We start from the raw sequence: 15,420 nt of genomic DNA, 5'->3' as shown, positions 1-15,420 counted from the left end.
AATTTGCATTTCCCACGTGTCTAATGATGTTAAATTTCTGTTTATGTGGTTATTGGCTATTTGTACATATTCTTTTCTGAATCATCTGTTCATCTTTTGCCCATTTTCTGTTGATTTGTTTGTTGTCTTATTTTTGAGCCATAAGGATTCTTTATATATTCTGGATGCAAGTCCTTTGTTTTATATATGTGTTTTGAATATTGTTATCCTATTGTGCCTTACTTTTTTGTTTTCCTAATGGCATCTTTCAAAAGGCAAAATTCTCAAATTCTGATAAAATTCAATTTATAATCTATGTTTTCAGCATTTGTATTGTGTCTAAGAAACCTTTGCCTACTTCAAGGTGACAAATATTTTCTCCCACATTTTCTTGTACAAATTTGTAGTTTTAGGTTTTACGTTTAGGTCTATGATCCATTTTGAATTACATTTTGTGTACGGGGGAGTTAATGGTTGATGTTCATCTTTTCCCATGTGGATATCTAGTTGATTCAGCAACATTTGTTGAAAAGACTTTCTTTTTCGCATTGGATTTGTTTTACCAGTTTTGTTGAAAATCAATTTGCCATGTATTTCTGAGTTTATTTCTGGCCACTATTCTGTTGTATTGATGTGTATGTCTTTTTCTTTTTTTTTTCCCCAATACTAAACTATCTTCATTATTGTTACATGATATTTCTATCATATAAAATAGACTTACCTTGAAATCAGATGGCATAAGTCCTCTAACTTTCTTCTTTTTTAAAAATTGCTTTGGTTATTCTAGGTTCTTTGCATTTTCATATAAATTTTAAACTCAACTTGTCAATTTCTACCAAAAGCACCCTGGGATTTGATTGTTATTGTATTGAACATAGAAATCATTTTGGGGAGAATTCCTATCTTAAAATTGAAATTTCCAATCCATGAAATAGGAACTTTGCTTATTTAGATCTTTGTTAATTTCTTCCAGCACAGCTTTAGTTTTCAGTGTAGAGATCTTAGATGCCTTTTGTTAGATACTTTCCTGAGTATCTCATGTATTTCTTTTGGAGCTACTGTGAATGCAATTTAAAAAATTTTATTTTCCAATTATTTCTCACTAGTCTGTACAAATACAATTGATTTTTACATATGAAAAAGAATATGAATCCTGCATCCTGTGACTCTGCTAAATTTGTTTTATTAATTCTAGTCATTAGTTTTTAGGTTTCCTGAGAATTTCTGTGTGAACAATCTTATTATCTACGCATAGGTACAGTTTTACTTCTTCTTTTCTGATCTTTATGCTTTTTGTTTTTATTGCCTTATGGCAATGGCTAGGACTTTCAGTATAATTTTGAATAGAAGTGGTGGAAAGTGGGTATCTTTATCTCATTCCTGATCTCGGGGTCTATCCTTTTCCTTTTCCTATTTAAGTAGATGGTATATTTTAAAAGGTAAAGTAGTTATTTGGTTTTTGTTTTGTAAATTTTATTGCTTTGATAGCAACCTGGGGTCAAGTGTGTATTTGGTAAAATACGAAGTGAAGGGCTTTTCAGTAATGAGAGAATGAGATTCTGCTGTTTTTAGCTAGAGTAGTTTTCATCTAGCCATTGAAAATACAGCATACAAGTCAGGTGAGAAGCAGGAGCTGGGACTCAGTATGAGGGTGGTCTGTATTTTTCATGGGATTGCTGGTGTTTTAACTATAACTGCCAAGGGGAAAAGAGGAAGTAAGACAGGGCGGGGGAGATTTTTGTCAAGTATACTTTGAATTAATAGATAAGTTTGGGTGTTTTTCCTTCAAAACACTAAAAGATACTATTATTTAGAATATCATGTACATGCCTTTCAACCTATTCTGCTGTTATTCTTTATTTTGTCTTATTTTGTATTTTTTGAGTTGAAGTATAATTTACATGCAATAAAATGTATAGCTTTTAGAAGGTCAGTGATGATTTTTGTTAATTGTGTGTGCCCATATAACTACCACTCAGAACAAGTTCTTCTCTCCTGCCCCTTTCCAGCTGATCCTCCAACTCCAGAGGCAGCAGCCACTTTCTGGTTTCTGTCACCATATATTAGTTTTCCTGTTGCTGGGGAATTTTTTGTGTTAGGCTTTTTGGATGTGTTTTTAAAAGGTGATACTGGAAATATTTTTGAGAAAAGTACAAACTTTTGTAAGAAGAAACTTTATTTTCTGATCCTACACTACTAAATTCTCAGAACAGTGGCCCAACCTGATTACTCCCTAACTGGGAGACAAGTATTTTAATGAAATTTAGTCTGGTTCCTACTTTGCCGTTTTACATTTATTCTTATTTGAAAAAAAAAAATACAAGTTTTTCCTTTACAGAACTCTGATCTTATTTTTCTTTTCCTTGACTTGTCCTGTCACTGTTAATTAAATCAGTTGTTTGTTTGAAATGTAATTTTAGATATTTTTCCATGGATATTGAAATTTTATCTTTAATTCCTAGAGTTTTAAAATGTTGGCAGTGGTTTTTGTGTTATACTTCAACTGAGTTCATATGACTGGGATGGTAAGAAATTTACCTTCATTGTACTCATGGTAATGCTAGCACCTGACATTTGAATTTCTCAGTTTATACAATACAAATATGAGTATGATCAAATAGTCTTTCATACTTCCTAATACAATCTAATTTTCTTGTGCTTTTGTTTGAATGACCTTACTAATTAAATATTAAAGTCATCTTTAATAATGTCGTTTTTATTTTATTTTAGTTCATTCAGCCACTAAAGAAATAACAGTGTCTAAGGGACAAGAAGAGGAACCTGCTAGCCTAGTTAAATATTTCAGTGTTGTTTGGTGTAAGGCTTCAAAGAAAAAACACAAGAAGTGGGAAGGTGATGCTGTTCTTATTGTTAAAGGAAAGTCATTTACATTAAAGAATTTGGAAGGCAAAGACATTGGAAGAGGTATTGTGATATTTACTGATGTTTATGATTAGGCCCCAAATTAGTGTATATCTCCACTTACATAATTGAAATATAATTGGGTTCTGTAAAGGTATAGATTAAGATGTGCTTTGTACTTGACTTTCATCTCTAAATTACCTCATAAAAATAAAATTATCTCATAATAGTCACTCTGACAGTCTTATGTATACTAGCTCAGTGAGGTGAAACTCATTCCATGGTTTCATTTTCTCCAAAAACGGAATGGTCACCAGGTATATACAGTAATTTTGGCATTTTTCTGAGATTAACCAGTGTGTCTCGGTGTGGTTTTTCATCTTTTTTCTTTTTGCAGAATGCCAGTGATTAAAAGTTAAAAAGATGTTGATATCAGGAGTGGAATTATGTTTAATTTCGGTGATACCCAATAAAAATTTCACAAAAGCAAGGAAATAATGAATGGCTAGGCATGACCTAGATTAATACGTCTAAATTGGAGGTTACCATTATTTCCATTATAAAATGTTGCCAGCATGATTTGTCCAAGTTAGCCCACAAATTCAGAATGCATAACATCAACCATGGTCTTTTTGCATTGTCTTTTGTTCAATTTTGAGTGTGGCCCATGATTATAAAATCTGTTCTATATGTTCATTCGTTTGAAAATATCATAGTTTATAGTTTTCAGTAACTGTTATTTGCCAAGTACTATGTTAGGAGTAAACATTCAAAGATGGGTATAGTTTATAGTTTACTGGGGACAGGAAAATGTAATTGAAAAATAGGAAACAGTAAGATAATTGGTTCAATGAGAATTTTTACTAAGGGCAATAAGAGCATACATAGAAGGACCATTTAAGTCTGCCTAGAAGGCTAGGGGAAAGCTTCTTAGGAGTTATTGTTTAAGGGAGTATTTGAAGGATGAATAGTTTTGTAGGGTATGAGAAAGGGGTATATGCAAGAGAGAACATGTGCAAAGGCGAAAAGGCAGGAGAGAACTAAAGCTACTTCAGTGTTTCAGGAATGTAGTATATGAAGGGTAGTGAAACTGAATGGAATTATCTGCAATAGAATTTTTTTATTATAAAAATATTGAGCAACTACTTTATATACAGTATCATGCTCAATGTTTAGAGGAATTAAGAAGAAAAATTACACATTCCATGTTGTTGGTTAAGGTTAGATTGGGGCAAGATTTTTGGTGGACTTGATCATACGAATTTAGTGACATTACATTCTAGCCAGCTAGAGAGGTAAAAGTTATCAAAATTACCTTGGAATATCTCTTACTCATAAGGTATAGTATACATGGTTTTGTGTATGTATAGTTTATAATAAAATGATTTTTCAGTTGCAAGTAACAAAAAATGTAAATTAGGTTATAAACAGTGGGTTTTTACTCTGACTACGCAAGTGGAATCACCTAAGGTACTTTAAAAAATGTCAGAGCTTAGGCCCTGACTGCCGAGGCTGTGATTTATTTGGTCTGGGTGGTGGGGAGAGGGACTGGGCACAGCATGTTTTAGGTTTCCAGGTGATTCTAATATCCAATAGGAGTTGAGAACCACTGGTTTAAACATTAGAGGAAATTTTATTAGCTTTCATAATGAAAACATCCAAACATAAAACTTGATTGCTTAATTATAACATTAATAACTGTCAACCTGGAGTTAATTTTATAAATTAGTGCCTGTAATGTAAACAGTTTTTCTTTTAAATAAATTGGATTTGCAGCATTTGAACCTTGTTATCATTGGGATAGAGACTAAAAAGTCTGAGGGCTGGAGTGCTGAAATTGCTGATAGCTTCTGATATTGTGATAGTAGTCAGGTTCAACTAGCCATCATTTTATAATAACTAGGAAAAAAACAAGTGTGGGAAACAAAGTTCAAAGTTTTAAGAAAATCTTCTGGAGATTTAAAGCTGTTTGAGAGAGTTGTCTCTATGGATCAAAGTGAAATGAGAGATCCTGGAGTTATAGAGACTTCTGAAGATGTGTCGAAATTAAGTTTATTCTTGCTCCAATTTCCATATAAAACTGAGATTGATAGCAATTGGATCCTATATGAAGATAAAACTATAATCTTCATTAATGTGGAGAGGTTAAGACTACTGTTGAACTGAGTTAGTTTGGGGAATGGAGCAATGGGTCTTCGGCATTTAGGAACACCAGCTAAGTAATTTCTTCCTTTATCAGAGCATTAAAATTGAAAAGTGCTCCATCGTATATAATTTAAGTGTACATATTAGTTACCAGTTTGCACAGGTTGTAAATTTTATCCCAGTTTTAATAGGGCAAATTGTAGCAATTTCCAGCTAGTTTAAAAAGATCATATTTTCTAAAATGTGTCTTTTACTTTTTAGAGACTTAAAGTTTATGGTACACACAGTTCTTGCCCCCTATAAATGGCACAATAGCCATACATGTAATGTAAGTAAGCATAGGAGTCTAAAATTCCATTACTCTCTCTGTCTGGTTAATGAGCTCATTTTGAGAAGACTGTGACTGACTTTATTCATATTTATATTCCATCAGCACCTTACATATGGCAACACTTAATAAACACCCACTCAATTAATAATAATTCAAACAAGCTTGATATTATAAAATATCCCACTTTTTATTTAAGGGCTGGAACTTGGACTATCAGTGGCCTCTTGCCACAACTGTAGTTGAACTTTGCGGTCTCCTGTGAAACGGTATGGTACTGGCTGAGGTAGCAGTTAGTTTTATTGCTAGTTCTCCTTCACATTTCCAGCTGTTTCTAAGTGGAAATAGAGATGCTATCATGCTTCTCTAGTTTGTTCACAGGAAAGGAGGATCCATATAGCTTACCAAACTCTTTTCTTGCCTTGTTTTTCTATAGACAGAGATGGTAAAACTGTGAGTACAATATACTGTATTTTCAATAATTAAAAAAGCCTTGCTTTTGCTAAAACTTGGCTAATTTTTATAGTTATATTATTACTTATTTCTTCCGATTTTTAAAATTTTTTTTCACTAAAATGATAAATTATGTTTCATTCTGGCTAACGGGTTATATGAGACTGTTTACATTCAAAGCACAGTTTTCATTCTGTACAGTTATGGGAACGTGACTATGGTATCACTAATTAAGTCCTCTTAGAGTGTCAAGAAATTAAATTAACTTTCTTTGTTCTCAATTTAAAGGCATTGGATATAAATTCAGAGAGCTTGAAAAAATCGAAGAGGGTCAAACAATGATGATTGGTGGAAAAGAAATAGAAGTCATGGGAATAATCTCTCCAGATGATTTCAGCAGTGGGAGATGTTTTCAGCTTGGAGGAAAAAGTCCTGCTATCTCAAATTTTTGTCAAGCTGCCAAGAAGTGTTTTTCTAACCCTTTAAAAAGTGTCTATAAACCAAGCTCAAAGGAAAATAGACAGAATAGTTTCTGTAAATGCAAACCACGCCATGACCCATGTGCTCCAAGTAAGATTTAAAAAACAATTGGAATAGTCTGTCTTTACTGTCAAAAGTTTTTTGGTATGTGAATTTAAAGTTTAAATTTCCTTTTAAAGTTTTGAGGTGAAAGTGTATATTATTCTTCAGATATACAATCTGGCATAAGGGATAATATTGATGTTGTATAATAATATAGTGTGGGAATTATTTCATAAGTAAATGCATAATTCCGAGAAACAGTAATAAAAATACTATACATGTGTTGAAGGAGAAATATACAAATTGTAAATGTATACATTCATACACATGTGTATGATTTTGGATAAAATCTGACATCTTTTATTTTTTAAATTTTTTTTAAGAGATTTTAGTTTTCCTTTTTCTCCCCAAAGCCCCTTGCTACATAGTTGTATATTCTTAGTTGTGGGTCCTTCTAGTTGTGGCATGTGGGTTGCTGCCTCAGCATGGCTTGATGAGCGGTGCCATGTCCGCACCCAGGATTTGAACTGGTAAAATCCTGGGCCACTGAAGCAGAGTGTGCGAACCTAACCACTCAATCATGGGGATGGCTCCAAAATCCGACATCTTTAGTAAGGAGAAAAATTAGTAAATTCATGAATCAGGATTATATTTATACTTCCATTTTTTTTAACAGTTTAATTTTTCCTTTTTCTCCCCAAAGCCCCCCAGTACATAGCTGTATATATTTTAGTTGTGGGTCCCTCCAGTTGTGGTATGTGGGATGCCACCTCAGCATGGCCTGATGAGCGACACCATGTCCGCGCCCAGGATCCGAACTGGCAAAACCCCAGGCCGCTGAAGCACAGCGCCCAAACTTAACCACTTGACTGCAGGGCCAGCCCCTATACTTCCATTTTGAAGACTATATGCCTTGATCACATACATTAGTGTGTTACAGTATTGAATGGTGAGATGTGATGTAAAGAATTCAAATTTTACTCATGGGAATTCAGTTTAGTCAATTTTCACGTTAATGAATTTAATTTAAAAATCACATTAAAAAGTGAAACCTAGGGGCTGGCCCCGTGGCCGAGTGGTTAAGTTCGCGCGCTGCACTGCAGGCGGCCCAGTGTTTCGTTGGTTCGAATCCTGGGCGCGGACATGGGACTGCTCATCAAACCACGCTGAGGCAGCGTCCCACATGCCACAACTAGAAGAACCCACAACGAAGAACATACAACTATGTACTGGGGGGCTTTGGGGAGAAAAAGAAAAAAATCAAAAATCAAAAAAAAAAAAAAGTGAAAAAAAAGTGTTTTTTTTATTTGGTTATTCACTCAGCAAGTATTTCTTGAGTGCCTTTTTTGCATTGTGCCCAGCAGGAATATTGTCATCAGAGAGCTTCTCATGTGAGGAGACAGAGATGTAAATGTGAATTATAGTGTTGTGGATGTGTAAGTTGGAGAATGGAATAGGCATCTTTCAAAATAGTAGTAAAATAAAAGTATATAAATAACATAATTATTTTCCCCTCTTGCAAGGAAACAGAATTTTTGGAATAAAGGGGCCTTTGAGGTCTTTAAATCAGTCTCTTCACTTTGCGTTTGAGGAAACCAAGGCCCAGAAAGATGAACTGACTTATCTAAATTCAAGTAATTATTGATGTAATTGGAATAAAAACCCTAAATTAAAAATTTCTAGCTTTATTTGAGCTTATCTGAGACTGACTTGAAATATAGAAAGTGGAAACATATGCTTCTGATTTTTCTCTTTAAACATTTTGTATGTCCCACCAACTCTTTTAACAAGCTTCCTTCTCTCCTTTATTCTCCTTTATTCTCTTTGCCTTCCTATTACATATCAGAGGGCTGTGGGGAACTGGAAAGAATACTGTGGTTATTCAAAGCCCTGAGTTAGAGTCCTGGTTTGCCCCGGGCTAACTGCTTCTTTGACCTTTTGGGGTAGTCCCTTACCTCCCTAATGTTCTGCCTCATGTGTAAAATGTGGGTTCTAATAACTGCTGTAGAGACTTTGAGTACCTAGTATATACTCTGTGCAATAAATGTTTGCTGACTGAGTGAATGAAAAATTTTACTGTGATCATTTCTATGTGTGTGTGTGTATGAATGAAAGCCATTTGTGTACATGGTAAATGGCTGATTATTCTTGTTTATTTATTTTGTCTTGCCAAGGGTAGAATTCATTGTAGACTTAAAGCTAAAGCCTGAGAGATTTTGTTAGCATTAAATGGTGTCTAATCATTGTGAAAGTAGAGGGGTGGCTTAAAGTTTGAACTGGTGTCCCGTTATCATGGTGGTTTAGGTTTTATCTTTCTTGAAGATGGGCGCTTTGTTAGATGACTTATGAACCTCTGGGCCTTCTTGCTTGAGAACTATATGGTCTTCACCTCTATCTTCTCTTTCTTCCCTTTTGTCATTTTTAAAAGAGAGAAAAAACGGGGCCATTTCTTGGCTGGAAATCTACAAGGAATATACTCATTTCATTTTTTTTTTTTAAAGATTTTATTTTTTCTCTCCAAAGCCCCCTGGTACATAGTTGTATATTCTTTGCCGTGGGTCCTTCTAGCTGTGGCATGCGGGACGCTGCCTCAGCGTGGCTCGATGAGCAGTGCCATGTCCGCGCCCAGGATTCGAACCAACGAAACAGTGGGCCGCCTGCAGCGGAGCTTGCGAACCCAACCACTCGGCCACGGGGCCAGCCCTACTCATTTCATTTTTTAACTGTGATGTAGACATACAAATATATTCAAAAAATAATTTTGATGAGTTTATTGTCTGACTTCAGATAATTTTGATTTATCACTTGAGACCTGCTTTCTAGTTATATTTGATTTTGTATTTTTTGGTGATATTTTAATAAATCTTTTAAATTGTATTAGCATACTTCTAAAGAATTACATTATTATTCGATGGTTACTTCTTGCTGCTTTGCAAAGATACATGAATTTGACATTCATGAATGTGGTAAATTAACTTTAAGCAAATAATGATGGCGAAGTCAGTGGAAAATATATCATCCTTTCTCAGTTCTTCTGATTAATAGGAGTAATGGTCATTGTTATTATGTACAGGGCTAAAAATAAAGGGAAGCTTTATGTTAAATTTAGGAAGCTTTTCCAGAATAAGAAGCTGTGAGCATTAGCAAGTGCATCTTGGCAAAATTCCAACCAGTGCTTTCAGTTGGAAATGGTTCTCTTTGCTCTCAATACTGAATTATTAAGTGTTATAGCTTATTGAATTCCTTATTAGACAATAGTGAATTTCAGTGGTTTTGAAGCACTTTTGGGCATATGAAGTTTGAAAGGCCCTTTGTAATTCTTTCATGAAGTTTTACATCAATAAGGCATGAGATTTTATTTTTTAATTTTGTACCCTTGCTTAGCATTAGTGTCACTGAATGTTGAATTTTTTTGCCACAAATGATGGCAAGTGGTTCTATCTTATAAATAGTTAAAGCAAGATAATGTAGTTGCTGATAAAGTGAAATTGTAATACAGTTACAATTAGACTTCTACCTTTGTCTTAAGATTCCCTTGTTATGCTGCGACCGGACAGCCGTCACCAGTGGATGTTCAATACGAACTGCTTCCCTCTCGTGGACGTAGTGATAGATCCTCACCTTGTGTGTCATCTTCGACCGCATCAGAAGGAAGGAATCAGATTCCTTTATGAGTGTGTGATGGGATTCAGGTAGGAAAATAAATCATTGCTTAGTCTAATCTGAGTTTTGATTTAACCTGTAATATAATGATTTTCCAGGAAGAGCCTGATATAATGAGTCTCAGTGTGTACATCATGAATTTTAGTTGCTAGGAATGGTGAATGGTACTTAATGTGTGGGTTTATTGCAAAAGTGGTTCTTGAGGAAACAGATAAATACAGTCAACTTTAGTGTGGTACGATAAGAGCACACTGCGGATATGATAAAGGGTTACGGGGGCAAAATGGCCTTTAATTCTGCTTATGAGGATTTTGGAAGAAGGTTTTCTTATCTCACTTCTACTTAAAAAAAAGTCCCCTTTCCCTTTTTTTAAAATTGAGTTTTCTTAAAGAATTGTCATCTCCTCTCAAAGAATTAGAAGACACACACACACACACACACACACACACACACACACACACACACACACACACACACACACACACCCCCCCCCCCCCCCCCCCCCCCCCCCCCAGGCAAAGGAGATAAAAAAGAGTCAAACGCCCTTGCTAACATCTTGGTCTATTTATTTCAGTTTCTTTTTTGCTTTGTTTTTAATGCATAGGCCCCTGCTTTTTAAATTGGTCATTTGCTAGGGAATAGGGAATGTAAATTCCCCCACACTTGAAGAACTCCTTGAGTGATGACCGGTTAAGGGAATACCATCTCCTAGAAACTTTCTAGACTCATCTCTCTCAAATCTGCTCTTTTTAGGCATCTTATCTCAGTTGGTCTAGGAATCATTTTTGATTTCTTCTCTCTCACCTACTCAATCTAATCAAATCTGAACTTTTAGTTATTTTGACCTCCTAAATATCATTTGATTCCTAATCTTTTCTGACACCTCACTGCAGCAGCTCTAGCAACTGATGTCATAAAATTATATTTTGTCTGGACTATTGCAATGGCTCCTAACTTGTGTATCTGCTTCTGATGCTCCTCAAATCCATTCTACTTATCAATAGCCAGCAGCTTGATTTTTATGAAAAACCATTTTGAACATGGCATTCCCTTGCTTAAAATCATTCAAACTCTCAGAACATGGAGCAGTGTTTCCTAATCTGTGATGTGCAGTCCACTGGTGGTGTGTGGGATCCTTTTAGGTGTACCTGGACAAGCCTTGTTTTTCACTTGTAATAGTAGCATATGTAGTTAATGAATAATTAGAAAAAAAATAGCACCTTAAACTTCTAGTTTCACAGATAAATTATGCTTAGACAGAGTTTTCTTTTCAAATGCATCTAAGTAAAATACATGACTATATCAAAGAGCTTAAAAAACTACAAAGTGGCATCAAAATGCTACTTAATAATATTCCTTATAATATTTAATTTTAAATTACATTAACCAAGTAAGTTTGTAGAATAAGATTTTTACTAAATTACGTGTGTTAGATCAAGTATTTGGTGTTTAATTTTTCTTACAGTGCAGGGAGCTCTTTTGGTTAAAGACTTCATTTATTGCCAGAGAATCATAAATACAGCTTAATAGATCTTTCTGGTTAACATTACAATAGAGTCATGCGTCGCTTAATGACGGGGATACGTTCTGAGAAATTTGTTGTTAGGCAGTTGTTTCGCTGTGCTAACGTCCTAGGGTGCACTTACACAAACCTAAGTGGGATAACCTACTACACGCCTGGGCTAGATGGCAGAGCCCATTGCTCCTAGGCTACAAACCTGCACAGCATGTTACTGTACTGAATACTGTAGGCAGGTTAACACAGTGGTAAGCATTTGTGAATCTAAAGGTAGAAAAGGTACAGTAAAAATATGGTATAAAACATAAAGAATGGTACATCTGTAGAGGGCATTTACCATGAATGGAGCTTGCAGGTCTGGAAGTTGTTCTGGGTGAGTCAGTGAGTGGTGAGTGAATGTGAAGGCCCAGGGCCTCACTGTACACTGCTGTAGACTTTATAAACACTGTACGCTTAGGCTACACTAAATTTGTGAAAAAATATTATCTTTCTTCAATAATAAATTAATCTTAGCTTACTGTAACTTTTTTACTTTATAAACTTTTAAATTTTTTAAACTTTTGACTCTTTTGTAATAACGCAATGTAAAACACAGCTATACAAAAATATTTTTTCTTTATATCCTTATTCTATAAACTTCCTTGTATATATTTTTATTGAGTTCATAATAGTTTACATCATTGTGAAATTTCAGTTGTACATTATTTCTTGTCTGTCACCACATAAGTGCTCCCCTTCACTGCTTGTACCCACCCTCCAGCCCCCTTCCCATGGTAACCACTAAACTGTTTTCTTTGTCCATGTGTTTGTTTATATTCCATATATGAGTGAAATCATATGGTGTTTGTCTTTCTGTCTGGCATATTTCGCTTAGCATAATACCCTCCAGGTCCATCCATGTTGTTACAAATGGGATGATTTTGTCTTTTTTTATGGCTGAGTAATATTCCATTGTGTATATATATACACCACATCTTCTTTATCCAATCATCGGTCGATAGGCACTTGGATTGCTTCCATGTCTTGGCTATTGTGAATAGTGCTGCCATGAACATAGGGGTGCATATGTTAAACTTTCTTATATTTTTAACTCAATACTTTTATACAACTGGCAGTGCAGTAGGTTTGTTTACACCTGCATCACCACAAACATGTGAATAATATGTTGTGCTAGGACATCATGATGGCTTCGATAGGAGTTTTTTAGCTTCATTATAATCTTATGGAACCACCATCATATATGTGGTCTGTCGTTGACCAAAATGTCATTTTATGGCGCATGACTGTATATTTTAAACTGTTTTGATATCTAGTACTGAAACTGATAAAAATTGCTCAACTGTTAGTGCTGGGAGGCACAGTTTTAGTTAAATTATTCAAACATAGGTATAAAATTGGGATTCATTTCTAGTCTCTCTAAATATATACATATGATAGTAACAGATGATTGAGATTCAACTCTCTAATTCAGATTTAGTAATTTAGTTGACAATAAATATATAATGAATATCATTATCACAGATGCAAAAAAGAGATATGTTGTAATTCGGAGGAATGAAAAGCTAGAAAAATTATTTAGTGGGGAATAGAATTTGTCCTAATTACAAAATATCAGCTTCTGGTTCTTGACTAATAAGTGATGATATTAGGGGCATAAAACATTTTCCTGTTGTGATTAAAGGAAGTATAATTATTTCTAACAGAGTGAATGACAGATATGGAGCTATTCTTGCTGATGAAATGGGTTTAGGGAAAACAATACAATGTATTTCGCTCATCTGGACTCTCCAGTGTCAGGGACCCTATGGAGGCAAGCCAGTAATAAAGAAGACACTAATTGTCACTCCTGGAAGCTTGGTGAATAATTGGAGGAAAGAATTTCAAAAATGGCTAGGAAGTGAAAGGATCAAGATATTTGCTGTTGGTCAGGTAAGAGACTTTGTCATTTTCTAAATGAGCCTTGGTCATATTCTAAATCCCTAGCTTTTCAAATCAATACTGCTCTTTTTACTCTCTATATAGCAGGTTTTTATGTGTATATAAGTCTCCAACTCCTTTGCAGAAAAATGGAATCTTGGCTTACAATTTGGTTGTGAGTTAACATATTCTAATACTTGATTAACGGTTGTCAGAAATATGCTGCTTAAATTTGATTTCACACAGTTTCTGCACATGATTTGTTAAATATTATCTCTCTCTTTTTTTTAGGACCACAAAATAGAAGAATTCACCAAATCTCCATTTTATTCTGTTCTTATCATCAGTTATGAAATGTTACTTCGTTCCCTGGATCAAGTTAAGAATATAAAGTTTGATCTCCTAATCTGTGATGAAGGGCATCGTTTGAAGAACAGTGCCGTTAAGACAACTGCAGCCCTCGTTAGCCTCTCTTGTGAGAAAAGAATAATTCTAACTGGTCAGTATTTACTTTTGAGAAGATATGATGGAATTTTTGCCTGGTAAACATAAGACTTGTAATATGATGCTTGGCATCCAAAGCATTGGTGGTGTTGGATGGAATTCATACTAATAAACCTCTATTAATAATTGAGTCTTGGTAGGATTCTGAATTATCAAGTCCCTATGTAATGTTCTGCAATCCAGATTTTGGATTTTTTGAGGAGTAATCACAACGGTGTCACGGTAAAGAATGTGGGAGATGGGGCTGAACTGCCCATGCTTGGTTCCCAAGTCTGACATTTATAGCTGTGCAACTTTGGGGAACTTAGTTAACTTCTCTGTACCTCAATTTCCTTATCTGTGAAATAGGGATAATAATACCATCTACTTTATAAAGTTGTTGTGAGGGTCAAATGAGTTAATCCATGTAAAGTTCTTGGAAGACTACCTGACACATGGTAGGTGTTTAATATAAATATCTGTTATTTTTCTCTGTGTGCTGCACGCACATAGTTTGTTGCTGGCCAAAGCTTCTGGGCCAGACTATCTGGAAAGGTGGGATGGACCGTGTGTAAATATAAGAATCCTTTTCTACCTACTTCTTTTTAGCTTAAGACCTAGACTAGAGTCATGCCTGAGTAGCTCAGTGTAGCTTTTTTCCCACACCTCACTTTGCTCTTGTGTGGCCCTTCCAATTTGCCATTCTGGCAGCAGCAGAAAGAAGAGAGTTGTATTCATCACTAGTATTTGTGACCCCCTCCATTTTCTACTTAAGGCTTCATTTCCCCACTGTCTTTAATCCTTTTGGAAGGAAAGGGCAGGGCATGATTTATTTTTATTATATGATGATCTTTTGTGTCATTTTGTCCTTCATTGTCCTTTATGCATGTCAGAGCTCTTCTCTGAAGTTAAACTGAGGAGAGAGCAGAGGTGTGACCCGCAGCTTGCTCCTCCATTCCACATCTTTAGGGTAGAAAAGTGCCTTAGAGCGACAGAGAAAACCCCCTCTTCTGTTCTCGTTGAGTTGGGGTGGGGAGGGTACCTATCTTGAAGTAATTCGTGGTCATTTGATTTCCAGTTTGTGTGGGATTGTATTAACCATTACTAAATGTAATTTTTAAAACTATATGTGCTTTTTAAATATGATTTTGAGAAGTTTTAAATGACCTTTACATTCTTCACATTTAGTCACTTAAAGATAATAAAGATAAAAAGAGCAGGGGTCAATCTCATAGTTATTTATATCCCCAAGATTTAGTTGACGCCCAACAAATGTTTGTCAGTAACACTAGTGATATAGAAACCAGAGAATAGAAACAATGGCTTTGAATATTTATAAAAGGTTACTTTTAAAGAAAAAAATGAGTTGGGAAATGGAAAATTTAATCTAGGTGATTTTTATGTCTTTGGCTGTTTGAGAAACTAAGTGGATTCCTTGATTCCCAAAGCTGTGGTTCAAACTTCCTTACTAGCCATTGATTTTGAGGTCTTGGGGCCAGAAAAGCAATGGAAAAAAAAGATTTAGCTGAATTTATTTTCACCGTGTTGG

The 15,420-nt window shown here is 35.0% G+C and overlaps 1 protein-coding gene across 7 annotated transcripts in view; it reads left to right on the top strand.

Annotated features, from left to right (window-relative positions):
* LOC106831450 (RAD54 homolog B) overlaps positions 1 to 15,420 on the top strand; it is a 116,993-nt gene that overhangs the window by 54,501 nt on the left and 47,072 nt on the right. For all 7 annotated transcript variants that reach the window (XM_014841659.3, XM_044743985.2, XM_070481349.1 and 4 more), the window contains 5 exons: positions 2,710 to 2,904; positions 6,056 to 6,337; positions 9,819 to 9,981; positions 13,175 to 13,400; positions 13,680 to 13,887. In XM_014841659.3, the coding sequence (XP_014697145.3) occupies positions 2,710 to 2,904; positions 6,056 to 6,337; positions 9,819 to 9,981; positions 13,175 to 13,400; positions 13,680 to 13,887 (1,074 nt within the window). The remainder of the gene's footprint in view (positions 1 to 2,709; positions 2,905 to 6,055; positions 6,338 to 9,818; positions 9,982 to 13,174; positions 13,401 to 13,679; positions 13,888 to 15,420) is intronic.

This window comes from Equus asinus, chromosome 12 (genome assembly GCF_041296235.1).
Source record: "Equus asinus isolate D_3611 breed Donkey chromosome 12, EquAss-T2T_v2, whole genome shotgun sequence".
NCBI lineage: Eukaryota > Metazoa > Chordata > Mammalia > Perissodactyla > Equidae > Equus > Equus asinus.
This window is presented reverse-complemented; position numbering and strand designations above follow the sequence as displayed.